General features: G+C 42.6%; 1 protein-coding gene across 5 annotated transcripts in view; it reads right to left on the bottom strand.

Annotated features, from left to right (window-relative positions):
- The window catches only part of TTC8 (tetratricopeptide repeat domain 8), a 66,033-nt gene that overhangs the window by 34,698 nt on the left and 16,994 nt on the right, over nt 1-14,341 (bottom strand). For 3 of the 5 annotated variants that reach the window (XM_065593498.1, XM_065593503.1, XM_065593500.1), the window contains exons 2-4: nt 8,675-8,704; nt 4,724-4,844; nt 2,929-2,992 (exon numbers count right to left, since the gene is read on the bottom strand). In XM_065593498.1, the coding sequence (XP_065449570.1) occupies nt 2,929-2,992; nt 4,724-4,844; nt 8,675-8,704 (215 nt within the window). The remainder of the gene's footprint in view (nt 1-2,928; nt 2,993-4,723; nt 4,845-8,674; nt 8,705-14,341) is intronic. The other 2 variants (XM_065593501.1, XM_065593499.1) reach the window with 1 other exon arrangement.

The raw sequence follows: 14,341 nt of genomic DNA, 5'->3' as shown, positions 1-14,341 counted from the left end.
GTTGAAATTATTGTAAAGAACAAAATTGTGAGACACCTAGATGAACATAATTTGTTGGGGAGGAGTCAATATTTTGTAAAGAGAAATCATGCCTCACCAATCTACTAGAATTCTTTGAGGGGGTCAACAAGCACGCAGACAAAGGAGATCCAGGCGATATAGTGTACTTAGATTTTCAGAAAGCCTTTGACAAGATCCCTCACCGAAGGCTCTTAAGCAAAATAAGTAGTCATAGGATAAGAGGGAAGGTTCTCTAATGGATTGGTAAGTGGTTAAAACAGAGGTGGGCAAACTACGGCCCGCAGGACCCTCCTGCCTGGCCCATGAGCTCCTGCCCCAGGAGGTTAGCCCCCGGCCCCTCCCCTGCTGTTCCCCCTCCCCCGCAGCCTCAGTTCACTCTGCCGCTGGCGCAATGCTCTGGGCGGCAGGGCTGCAAGCTCCTGGGGCTCCGCAGCTACAGAGCCGCGGCCTGACCCGGTGCTCTGTGCTGCGCGGTGGTGTGGCTTGCTCCAGCTGGGCGGTGCAGCTGCCTGTCCTGGTGCTCTGGGCACGCTGACTGTAGTGCCGCCAGCCACCAGTGCTCCAGGCAGCATGGTAAGGGGGCAGGGAGCAAGGGGGGTTGGAGAGAGGGCAGAGGATTTCGGGGTGGTGGTCGGGGCATGGATAGGGTTGGGGTGATCAGAGGGTGGGGAACAGGGGATTTGAATGGAGGCAGGTGTTCCCAGGGGGCAGTCTGGAAGGAGAGGAGGGGTTGGATGGGGCAGCAGGGGGCAGTCAGAGGCAGGGGTTCCAAGGGCGGTCAGGGAGAAGGGGTGGTTGGATGGGGCAGGGGTCCCTGGGGGGCCAGTCAGGAATGAGGAGGGTTTGGATGGGGTGGTGGGGGGCAGTCAGGGGCAGGGGTTCTGGGGGCTGTCAGGGGACAGGGAACCGGGGGTTGGAGAGAGTAGGAGTCCCGGGGGGGCCGTCAGGGGGTGAGAAGTAGGAGGGGTCGGATGGGGGCGGGGCCAGGCCACACCTGGCTGTTTGGGGAGGCACAGCCTCCGCTAACTGGCCCTCCATACAATTTTGGAAACCCGATGCGGCCCTCAGGCCAAAAAGTTTGCCCACCCCTGGGTTAAAAGTTAGGAAACAAAGGGTAGAAATAAATGGTCAGTTTTCAGAATGGAGAGAGGTAAATAGTGGTGTCCCCCAGGGATCTGTATTGGGCCCAGTCCTATTTAACATATTCATAAATGATCTGTAAAAGGGGTAAACAGTGAGGTGGCAAAATTTGCAGATGTTGATAAATGCAAAGTATTGCACACTGGAAAACATAATCCTAACTATACATATACAATGATGCGGTCTAAATTAGCTGTTATCACTCAAGCAATAGATCTTGGAGTCATTGTGGATAGTTTTCTGAAAACATCCACTCAATGTGCAGCGGCAGTCAAAAAAGTGAACAGAATGTTGGGAATAATCAAGAAAGGTATAAATAATAAGACAGAAAATATCATATTGCCTCTATATAAATCCATGATATGCCCACACCTTGAATACTGCGTGCAGATATGGTCACTCCATCTCAAAAAAGATAGATTGGAAAAGGTTCAGAAAAGGGCAACAAAAATGATTAGGGGTATAGAACAGCTTCCATATGAGGAGAGATTAATAAGAGTGGGACTTTTCAGCTTGGAAAAGAGGTGACTAAGGGGGGATATAATAGAGGTCTATAAAATCATGAGTGGTATAGAGAAAGTAAATAAGGAAGTGTTATTTACTCCTTCTCATAATACAAGAACAAGGGGCCACCAAATGAAATTAGTATGTAGCAGGTTTAAAACAAACACAAGAAAGTAATTTTTTCACGCAATGTACTGTCAACCTCTGGAACTCATTGCCAGAGAGTGTTGTGAAGATCAATACTATAACGGGGTTCAAAAGGGAGCTAGATAGGTTCATCAATGGCTATTAGCCAGGATGGACAGGAATCATGTCCCTAGCCTCTGTTTGCCAGAAGCTGGGATTGGGTGACAGGGCATGGATCACTTGATAATAACCTGTCTGTTCATTCCCTTTGGGGCACCTGCCATTGGCCACTGTCAGAGGACAAGTTCCTGGGCTTGATGGACCTTTGGTCTGACCCAGTATGGCCGTTCTTATGAGATCAATTCTCTAATTTCTCAGTGTTCTTTTGAATGCTAATCCTCCAGAGTGCTTGCAATCCCTCCCATCTTGATTTAATATGCAAATTTTATAAGCATACTCTCCACTCCTTTAGCCAAGTCATTAATTAAAACATTGAATAGTACCAAATACAGGACTGACCTCTGAAGGATTCCACTAGATACATACCTCCTTCCAGTCTGACAGCAAACCATTGGTAATTATTCTTTGAGTACAGTCTTTCAACCAGTTAGTTATGCACCCACCTTATAGTGACATCATCTAGATCATATTTCTCTAGTTTGCTTATGAGACTGTGTTACATGGGACTGTCAAAAATCAACTAAAAAATCAACATGGATCATGTTTAATGCTTCCCCCCCATCCATTCTACATCAGTAACCCAGACAAAGAAAAAAATTTAATTGGTTTGGCATGATTTGTTTTTGACAAATATTACTTATCCTATAGGTGCTTACAAACAGATTGTTTAATAAACTTGTTCCAGTATCTTTCCAGGTATCAAAGTTAGCCTGACTGGTCTATAATTCCCCAGGTCCTCTCCTCTCCTCCCCTTCTCTAAAGACAGGTACTATATTTGCTCTTCTCAAGTCATCCTGGAGTAGAAGTGGTATTTCCATCAATTTATCAATACAGAAACGCTACACATTTAAACCTAACATTTTGTAATTTGTAAAACTTAATATGTTACATTAATATGAAGATCCTAAATTTAATATATTTACAAGTTAAAGCTGCCAAACATAAGGAAATGCATACCTAACAGCTGGACTGGGACCTCCACCTTGACTGGTTCCAGGGAGTTTCAAAGAAGTTCCTGGGCCTACAAAATAAGAGTATCATCACTTAACGTTTGTATATAGCCACTCTAAGGCTGCATGGTACTTAAAGAGAATGAAGACCTGGTCCTCGAGTCAGGGACTTTACAGTCCAGATTAGACCTTGTGACATTTTCTTGGGGCATTCAGAACTGTAAGTCACCCTGTTATTCTTCTGCCTTAGCAAATGAGCTCCCCACCACCCCAGTCTGATAGCCAAACTCCTTAGAACGCTGCAAATTCTAATTTTCTTTCAATTAACTCTTGATGTACTTCAATTCCTGAATTCTCCAGAAGTGTCCCCCTGCAGCATGCTCACAGAAATACCAAGCCTGCTGTCTTCAAAGAGACAGAATACACACCAGCCTGTTGGCTCAGCTGAGGATGCACCCCTCATTTTATAACAGCACTGAGATGAAATTATAATAAAATAATATGTTCATTAATAAAAACACAGATATAAGTGATAGTAAGCAGAGACAACAGCAACATAAATTTGTTACAAATAAAACAAACATATAATCACATTTTATGCCACACTGGCCGTTCCAGAAGGCGGAAGAATCTGTGACTTCCGCGACCTCCATGACAAACACGGAGCCTTACTCATTAGCCATTTTTATTCTGAGTGCTATAGAAGTCAATACATAAATAAATAGTGGGACCATTTTTCAGAGGCTGGGTCTCTACCTTTCATCTCTGAGAGGGTTCTCCCCTCTCATTCCACCAACTGTTGCTCTCATTTCAAAAGCGCTCTTGAACTTGCCTACTATAGATATCTACTTTTATTTGTATACACCTTGCTTAACATTCATTTGCATGATATAAACTTCATCTATTAGCCACTGGCAGTCTTTCCCTAAGGTGCCAGCCAGAAGGTCACCTCCTTTTCAGTCCTTGTTTTAATTACAGGCTGACTATATTTGTCCATAATGACTCCTTGTTGAGAAAGGCAGATGGTGAGAAATCCTGAGAGAGGCTGTGTGGAAGAAGCCAGGAAAGGGCCAGAGATGGGCCAAAAAAGGACTCTGGGGAGGGGATTGTGTATTAGGAAAGGCCATACCACTAACAAGCTTTCTAGGAAATGGTCCTGGAAAACAGCATAGCAGGGCAGTCTTAAGTGAGGGCATACTGCTACTCACAATTTAGGATTCCAGGGGTAGGACTCGTATTAGAGGAAGGGTATGTGTCCCTTTCCACCTCCACCAATGCTAGCTCCTAGAGAAGTGGTACAGAAGCCCATACACTAAGAGGAAAAGAATTACTGAATCTGAGTGGAAGGCTGATGGAGTACTCTTGCCTTGAAAGTAGACTTTTGCTTTGGTTGAAAGGCCAAATCAGCAGCAAAAAATACACTCGAAATGAACTGCCCAGACAGAGAGGAACCCAAGGCACCAAGTAAAGGTAAATTGTGACAGCAGATGCATCCTGATACCAGGCCAGATATGTTGCTATTATATTCCTTAAGAGATGTGGGCTTTATGTAACTGAGTAGATTTAAAAATCTATCAAACTGCCAAATTAATAAACAAAACTATTTTTTTCCAGCTGAATCTCAATGTACCTTTTACGACGCCATGTTATATTATTGAACATTTATATTGTGATAATGCCTAAAAATCAACACTAGGTTGGTCCCTATAACATTATGTACCGTACAATTATATACAAGATGACAGTCCTGCCACAAAGAACTTTCACCTAAATGTATTAAAATGATGTAAGTCTGTACTTACGTGCAACTTGAGCAATGGCATTTTCATCAAGCATCATCTCTGCTATTCCCTCCTGATCTATATCAATTTCATCCACATAAACCATTTCTGTTAGAGCTCGTGTTTTCAAACTCCAAGCAGCCTACATAAGGATAAAGCAAATAAATAAACAAATAGAACTTTAAGTACTGGAAAGGAATCTAAAACACATTCAATTTTAGTAGGTTTTTAACTCTTTTTAATCCCTTCATAATTTAAATTTTGTTTGGGTTGAGAAAGGTAGCGATTTGACTGACTGGTTCAGGTGGCAGAATTTTGATGCACTAAATAAATACAAAACATTAGGACTGGTCTTTGGAACAATTGCTTAAGGTTCCATGACTGGAAACATTTCCAGCCTCAGTTCCAAATCACCAGTCTGTCAGTCTCCCCTTAGCCACACCATTACAAGAGGGGAAGGCAAATCATAGCCCTATGTACCTTACCCTAGGCAGCTCAGTGCACAGGGGAAAAAAATCTTAACAATCAATAGGGAACAAAGTGATCAAGTAGGACTCTTAAATGCTAACATTTATAACACTATTCAGTTTCAATACAGGCATCCTTTAAAAAAAGGAAAATCCAAATCTCCTTGCTTCAGAATAATCGCCACTAGTAAACATGTACATCTACCAATATACTAAGTCTAACCAACTGCACAATACCATTGCAACATTGTATGGTGAATTGGACAGGCAAATAGCTCAAGTGAACAATTTGGAACTGTGGTGGGCAACCTGCAGCTCATCAGGGTAATCCACTGGTGAGCCGCGAGACAGTCTTTACGTCGACCGTCCACAGGCATGGCCACCCGCAGCTCGCCATTCCTGGGTAATGGAAGCTGCGGGAAGTGGCGGCCAGCACATACCCCATGTCGCTTCCCGCACCTCCCAGTGGCCGGAAACAATGAACCGCGGCCCCTGGGAGCTACGGGCGGCCGTGCCTGTGGACGGAAATGTAAACACTGTCTCGCGGCCTCCCAGCAGATTACCCTGACTGGCTGCATGCGGCCCGTGGGCCACAGGTTGCCCACGACTGACTTGGAAGGTTATATGGAATGGTAAATTACTCAATGATTTTGCTGTATGAAGAGTTCAGCATAGGCTGTTTCACTATCAAATCAGAGGGGAAAAGCTTCAGTGGTTAAATAGAAACTCTGGAGAACTAACATTGCAGATCTAGTTCCCTTTTTGATAACTTAATATACACGTACTTACAGGCCTAGGATGATAAAAGGGATTGCAAGATCAATCACGACTTTCTTTCAGACATAGAACAGACTACCATAAACATCCCAGAATGAGACTTATTAAAATAATCAGGTTTATTTCTTCCCTGACACTGGCCTAAACAGACCATTAGCAAAGTATGCTTAATGTTTGCAAATGAGAAATAGCAAGGTTAATTCTTCTCTAAATGAAACCAAAGGGATCAAACACACAAGGACAAATAATCTTTTTTTGAATCCAGAAACAGTGGAGGGCCTGCTATGGAAGGAACCTCAAACTTTTCATAGTGTGTACCACATTTTAATAGAAACTGACTCAGACTTTTCCTCATTTAGGATTGCATAGACTATCTCCTCTCACATTTGCATTATATAATATTTCTGTGGCAACTACAATAATTGCTTACATAGAAAAGAAATACTAGGAAAATGTATTTTAAGCTGTGTTTTAGTGCAGTTTGGAGCTGGGAGAAGAGAATGCATCTAAATAGCCAGTTCAACCACATTTGGAAATCTGTTAATAGTAATAGGAGAAAAGAACAGACCACGGCAATTTGAATCTAGCCCAGTCCAATGTAATCCACGTCTACTTTTTCTTATAGTTTCTCAACCTATAATTTTGGTGACAACCTTTAATTTGCATTAAAAATGTGCAGTTAAAAGTTCATCTCATCTTTACATATTTTCATGAAGTTCCACACAAGTATTTTATTTCCATGCTATAGTCATCTTTTTGACGCTGTGTATTTCTGAAGTCCAATCTAGGCCAATTTCAGCAAATTGCTGGTATAGACATCAGTGTAGCCAACTCCTAGCATACATAAGAAAAGCTGCTTTGTAGTGATTTTCCATGAAATCTGCAGCTTCCCTGTTTATACTGGTGCAGCTATACCAATTGCTGAAAAAGGCTAATTTTAGTATTGGTAAGGCCTAGATAAAGCTTCACTCTTCTTCACCAACAAGAAGCACTAGGCAACTTTAAAAAAGCAACATGCATCCTTTTGTCATTATCAGTCAGCTATTGGAAAATTAGGGCCCTTAGGCTGTGCTTCTATGTTAAACTACTAATTGGGCATTATATAGCCAACAATAATCTTTTAAAAAATCACATACTATCGCCTAATTACACATCAGACTTCAGATTAGAATATTGCTTATGGCAATGCTTCAGTTATCAGAGTTTTGACCAAAGCAGCAATAGATGGAACATTACCAAATATGGAACTTAAAGGTTGCATGCATATAGGGATTTTTTTTATCTTGCAAGACAAGAGGATGATCCACAATCCTTGTTATCTGTTAATTATACAAGACCCATAAGAGAAGAAAGTACTGAATAAATCCAATACTGGTGCGTGTATGTAACAAAGTTGGCGGAATCCCCCTCCCTTCTCTAAAAAATGTAGATAGACTGCAACATAATTACTTCAACCCTCTGGTTAACTAAAGGAAGCTTAAGCATTTTCAGATGAAATAATAAATGTACAAAAAGATGCTAAAGGTGCATGGCAAGATAGCAGAAAAGACTGAGGTTTTTGAAAAATAAAATGGGATTTGTGAAAACATCTCCTTTCATATAATCTACTATTTAACCAGTGTAAAGTGATACAGGGCTTTGTTAGAACAATTATACTTGGCTACTGACTCTTCTGAAGAGAAAATGAAAAGTATACCTCTCTCCATCAAAACAGATAACTGTAACCAATTTTCTTGTCCATAACGAAACAGAATCTGGTTTTATTCACCTACGTCCTCGTTTTCTGAGATGCTGAGCACTTCATGACAGCCTCTGAGTAGTCTGTCAACTACAGCTACAACTCTGAATTACTTCAATAGGAGTTGCTCAGCACCTTTCCTGTCTATAAAAAGTGTGATAATAAGGTAGATGGTACAATGAGGAGCACTATAGAAGATCTTAAGAAAGCAAGGCATATTTGCCCAACACACCAGCTACACAGAGAAGCACTATTTATCTCCAAATCTGATGAGCTCACAGCCCTAACGTTTTTCTACCAATAACTTGTAGCAGTTCCTGCTATATGTTGTTTTATTCTAATATGGAATGCATTTTTTGCTTTCAGTTTACACAAAGGCCAAAATCTACAAGTTTTTAAATATATTCCATTTTATTAATAACAACTACAGGTTTTAAAAAACAGCCAATTTTAATCATTTACTGCAACACCATGCACAGCAATTTTCTGTTACTTCTTTCAGAATTAACCTAATACGAATTTGTAAAGACATTAATGTAGTGGGTACACAAACTTCTCCAGTCGTGCCCCCACTTACCATTAACGGAATCTGTCCATGCTCCCCCTCCATTATTGTACAGCCAAGGCTTCCTCAGTAGTGGAGCTTTGGCTGGGGATGGAACTGGGGATGGGGGAGGAGTTGAGGCTAGAGGTGGAGCTGGCCTGGGGGTGGAGAGGGAATGAGGGCAGAGCTGAGTTGGGGGCAGAACTGGGGTGGGGTAGGAGCTGGGGCTGGGAGCGGAGCAGTACTAGGGGCTGAACAGGGTTGGGGCGGAGAGGGGCTGGGAGCATAGCACACACAGCTGTGGATTCACATCCCTGGCTTGCCATGCACTAAGTCTCTGTGTAGACAAGCCCTAAGGAATTAAATGAAACAAACATCACTATATAACATGCTATAAACTCTTTTCAGTGTTTTTTCAAATATTGCTACTTATGAAAATTTTTTACCTGAGTAACTGTGAATTCAGAATCAGGCTCCTAGAATGCATAAGAAAAGGAGGAGTGAAATAAGAAATGGAATCAAACAATGAAAAATCAAAACAAACCCATAAATGGAACAGCAATGTAACTAAATCAAAATACTTGATGTGACCTCCCTCGGCCATTACCCACCATTACTAGATTATTTTACTCCTCCACATTTTCAAGACTGAAGAGATGATCTCCATAATCAAACATGTAGATTTACAGTAAGTAACATCTCAGACATAGCTTGGTTTCTTGTTTCAGTTTGGTCACATTTGCCAAGTCATAGTTTAAACATTAGGGGTTTTAAAATGTAAGTATACCAGGTGAATACCCCATATACAATTATTTTTAAATGTACAACATCTGAAGGGACAGCTAAATACCATTGTTAAACTTAAGTGACACTCAGAAAATAAATCAGAATTTTAGATCCAGGAACATGTAACAAAATCCTCACACATGGCATGCATGAAGAAAAGGGATCCCAATTTTATTTTTTTTTGTTAGCCACTGATGGCTTCATCATGAAGTTCTTAAAAGAAAATAAATATCTGCATACAAACAGGTCTTTGTATACATTATGATGGAGACAATGTATTTAATTCAATAAATGCTCAAAACATTATATTTTTCAAATTAATGCAATAGTACTGTAGCCACCAGTTAGAGAAGGCACAACACCTAAGGGGGGGGGGGGAAATCCCAACAACTTCAAGGTAATATTATGGCAAGTGAATTTGGGGACCTAAAACTTAAAACATTTGAAACCTTCAAGGAACACGAAGTCATTCTCGTACCAAAAAGAACCTGTCTGGCTCTGGAACACCAATGTAGAATCTGAAACACAGGGTAAGATAATAGATTTTCCAGCTCCCTAAACTATAAGAGGGCTCACTTAAATTTTCCAATGTGTAAACACAAGATTGTCTACGTTTACTAATGGTGCAAAATATTTAGGCTTCAGTACACTAACGCAGCTCTTGCAAAAGAGTGAGCTGGTAGCAACAAACCCCATATTTAGATTGCCTACCATTTTCTAATAGAAAAGAATGACTTTTTTACTGAAAAGCTCTAACACCTTATTAAACAGTCAAATTTGGCAGGAGAAAAGAGTAAAGGACAGAGAAATGCCTTTTCTTTGTCCCTTCATTCTGTTCAGGTTTGGCTGATACCTGAACTATGAAAAATCACCATTCCCTTCTGTTACTTGCCTTGTCAACAAAATTGTAGTAGCATACTAAAATAACTGAACATTAACACTGTAATCTAAGGCTGGGCTCACATCGCCAAGGCAGGAGCACCACACACTACACCGATTAACAACAAAAGCAGACAGCTTCTTGGGGAGTGAGAGGAGAGATGGGCTGAACTTCCCTTGACAATCCACATCCTATGTATATTGACCCAGCACACAGCCCTACTTTGCTGTAATCCCGCCTCTTGGGGGTACAAGATAGGGAAGGTACCCCTCTCCACTGGAGAGAGGGGAAGAGAGAGAAGATAGAACCAGTCTGGCTCTTCCTCACCACCTACACAACCCAGCATATGACTCCAGCAGCCCATTTCTCCCACTTCCGCCAGAGCAAGTCTTCTTCTACTTGCTAATATAGTTAGCTGTGTTAGAGTGATAAAGTTTCAGGGTTTAAATCCTGGTGCTGATGCATGATTTTTTGGGGAGGGGAAGTGTTACTACTCTATATAACAACATTTGTTTATACCTCTTTTCCTTTTAGGAAAAAAAATTAAGAAATTACTGACAAACTGTTCAAAGGATATTATTTAGATTGCAAAATCAAACACGCAAAAGTTAGACAATGCCAGCAATTCAGGTTGCGTGGGCTGTCAAGCTGTCTGGAGTGGCTCACGAATGTGGGTGCCAACCTCAGGCCAGATTGTTACAAACCAGGGCACAAACCCCAAACTGGTTGTGTGTTCTTAGATTTCACCAACCAAGTGTCAAATGTGAACCCCTCAACCACTATAACAGCCTTAACATGGAGTCACAGACAGTCCCCTTGGGCACTCGGGTCTATCTTGCCACCCAGGCAAGCCTGCCTTTGTGACAGATGGTCCCTTACACCAAAAAAATCACAATAATATTCAGGTCACTCCCAGTCCCAAAGGACCAGTCCCTTACCGCAGGTCAATTGTATCTTAGATCTCTAACCAAAGACAATGCTCATAGCCAATCCTATATTAAACTAACTAAAGGATTATTAACTAAGAAAGAACCTTTACAAGGTTAAAGCAGGTAAATATATACCCACAATTGAGTTACAGTCTGAGGTTTCAAAAAGTAATAGAAGCTGCTGCAACGTGCAAGCTCTGTGTGTCCTTTAGGGCTAACCCAAGCTAAGCAGTTTGGGAATACCTTGCTTATGCTTAGAAATACTACCCTCTCCAAATTCCAAGAAGCATAATGATACAGATCCTTCTGGTTAGGGATTTTTATTCCCTTCCCCCAGTTCAAAGTGTGATGAGTGGAGGGTTTGTGCACATTCCCTCTACATGGGTGTGGAGGGAGGAATTAAAGTCTTTTGTCCACAGAGGTGCCAAAATGATTTGTCTGGTGTCTATAGGCCAGGGGTCGGCAACGTTCGGCACGTGGCTCGCCAGGGTAAGCACCCCGGCAGGCCAGGCCAGTTTTATTTACCTGCTGACGCGGCAGGTTCAGCCGATCGTCCCAAGCCAATGGGGGCGGCAAGACGCCACAGCCAGCACATCGCTCGCCCGCGCCGCTTCTCGCCACCCCCATTGGCCCGGGATGGCGAACCGCGGCCAGTGGGGGCCGCGATCGGCCGAACCTGCTGCGTCAGCAGGTAAATAAAACTGGCCCGGCCCGCCGGGGTGCTTACCCTGGTGAGCCGCGTGCTGAACGTTGCCGACCCCTGCTATAGGCTTTCGGTTGGGCAGGAGATGACACCTCTTGTGGTAAACTAGTATTTCACACTTGGTAATGCTTCTCTCCTGACTATTTAGGTTTCCAGCTTCATAACAAATACTTTGATAGTTACAAAGCAAACAGTTAAATATAAAATATACTTAAATATTACCTTATAACCAGGGATCCTAGTTTTCTATGATAAACCTCCCAAAATTCTCTGATTAAAAAAACAAACATAAAAATGTATGTTTTTCCACGATTAAAATGAAATGCTGAACTGTAGTTTCCCTAGCCACAATACAGTGGAACCCCGCTTATCTGATCTAATTGGGATAGGGGCCCGATCAGATAATCAAAAATTCAGATAATCTGGAGACCTTTAACCCCGCGTGGCAGGGCTCAGGCTGTCAGCCCCAGTTCGGTTAATACAGAGAGCCAGAAAATGGAGGCTCAGATAAACAGGCTTCTGTTTTTATTTCTGCACAAAATGTAAAAAATTAAAGAGTCTCCGTACAAAAATGCAGATTCCACATTTTTCCATGACAAACAGATTTCTAGGATCCCTGCTTATAACATGGGTGTGTACCAGGACCCTTGAGGTCTCCTGCTGGAGGCCTTGCTGTATTACCACACCCCAACCCAGAAAAGGAGCAGTAAAGATGGGTCCTCCAGGTCTCCCTAGAAAGGCTGCAGGGAAGCAGCCAATGAGAACACAGCAGGCTCCGATAACAGGAGCTGTCCAGGCTGAGCAGATCAGTTGCTGGCTGGGACCAGAGGGATGAGGAAGGACTGGACAGCTGTGAAACTGTCCAGGCAAGGAGGCCTGGGAGAAACCCTGTGCAAACAAAGAACAGAAAACTTCAGCCCTGAGGTAAAGGTAAAGTGGAAGGGGAAGCAGCTCAGGGAATAGCAGCAGCAGCAGCAACTATTATAGGACACAGCTGCTACTTATAGGGTCCCAGGGTTGGGACCTGGAGTAGTGGTTGTGCCCAGGTTCCCCCCACCAGTCATTGTTGAAGTGGCCTAAGCCCTGAGAAAGGGTTAAGGCTTGTTTAGAGACCCAAGTGAAAAGCATAACTTAAGAGTCCCAAGGAGAAAGCTCTGGGGGCACTTTTCTATACCAGGGCAGACTTGGACTTAAAGCTCAGAAGGCGCTGAGGACTGTGCCCAGAGACAGGGCTAAAGACTTTAACAAGGACAGACGCTGTTGGACCTTTTACCCCAAAAGGGATTTGTTTGTTCTTAGAGACTGTGTGTGATTTGGCTGGAGGGCTGAACCTGACTAAGTTAACAGCTGTCAGGGGGTGCAGAGAGAGTGTGCAGTTTCACACACACCCAACAGAAGATTTTCATAAGAGGTGAGTGCACCCATCACAGTGGGATACAGATATTAGAAGTGAGATTAACGAATGCAACAACTCAAAAGCTTTAATAAAATCCAAACACTAAACAGATCTCTATAAAAGTAATACTCATTTTAATAATACTAACACACAGGTGAGCTGGAATGATTTCTAGCCATGCATTTGTCAATGTTCAGTGAGACCTAGGGGCCTTGGCAGGAGCTGGCACCCGGAAATTACAAACAAACTGTTCAAAGAATATTATCTAGGGCTGGTCTACAATGGGGGGGAGGGAGGAAATCGATCTAAGATACGCAACTTCTGCTACAAGAATAGCGTAGCTGAAGTCGACGTATCTTAGATCGATTTACCTCGGGTCCTCACGGCGCGGGATCTACAGCCACGGCTCCCCCGTCAACTCCGCTTCCTCCTCTCGCTCTGGTGGAGTTCCGGAGTCGACGGGGAGCGTGTTCGGGGATCGATTTATCGCGTCTAGATGAGACGCGATAAATCAATCCCCGATAGATCTATTACTACCCGCCAATCCGGCGGGTAGTGAAGACGTACCCTTAGATTGAAAAATCAAGCACTCAAAAGTTAGAAAATGCCAGCAATTCAGATTGCATGGGCAACTTTAATTCATCTCCCTTGTGTATGCATTATGATGCAGTCCTTAATTGTGATCATTGGGTGATGGAGGTATGGTGTTCAGGAAATGAATCTCCATTGTGTAGTGAATCAAACTGCTTGTAGGATCTGTTTCACCTGCTCTAGAAGTTGTGTGTAGAAACCAAGGCAGATGGCTGCAGGAAGAGAAACTATTTTCTTGTGATTAAGACAAGTGAATTCCACACAGAAGTCAGTTCTAGTCCTGCCTCTCCCACACACTGCCTTTGTAATGCTGAGCAAGTCACTTTTAACCAAACATTGGTAGGTGGCCACTAATGGTACATTCCTCATTTGCTGGATGTCCAATTTGAGACAGGGCCCTGATAATCAGAAATGCAGCACTCTGAACTGCAGATGAAGTCAGCAAAAGCTGTGGATGCCCAGCATCTTACTGCAATGCAGTGTGGTTAGAGGAATCATACTTCAATGTTGCCAACTCTTGCAATTTTATCACAAACCTCCCAATATGTGATGTTTTCTTAAAGCCCCAGCTCCTAGAATCCTAAGTTTACATTAGAATCTCAACTTTCATTTTTTAAAAAATGAAAGTTTTTAGCTCTCATGACAGTAGAGAAAGTTTGAAAAGATGTGACTGAAGTCACATTAAAGGCTCAAAACCATAACTAAAAAGAACCCTGTCATAAGGTGACTGTCCCCTTTAAATGAAAAAGATCCAGCGCCCTATGCCAAAATAGGTGCTCCCATTTTGGCCAGTTAAGAGGGTAGGATTATAAAGGATCAGGTAGCAGC

Source organism: Chrysemys picta, chromosome 4 (genome assembly GCF_011386835.1).
Source record: "Chrysemys picta bellii isolate R12L10 chromosome 4, ASM1138683v2, whole genome shotgun sequence".
In the NCBI taxonomy this organism is placed as follows: Eukaryota; Metazoa; Chordata; order Testudines; family Emydidae; genus Chrysemys; species Chrysemys picta.
This window is presented reverse-complemented; position numbering and strand designations above follow the sequence as displayed.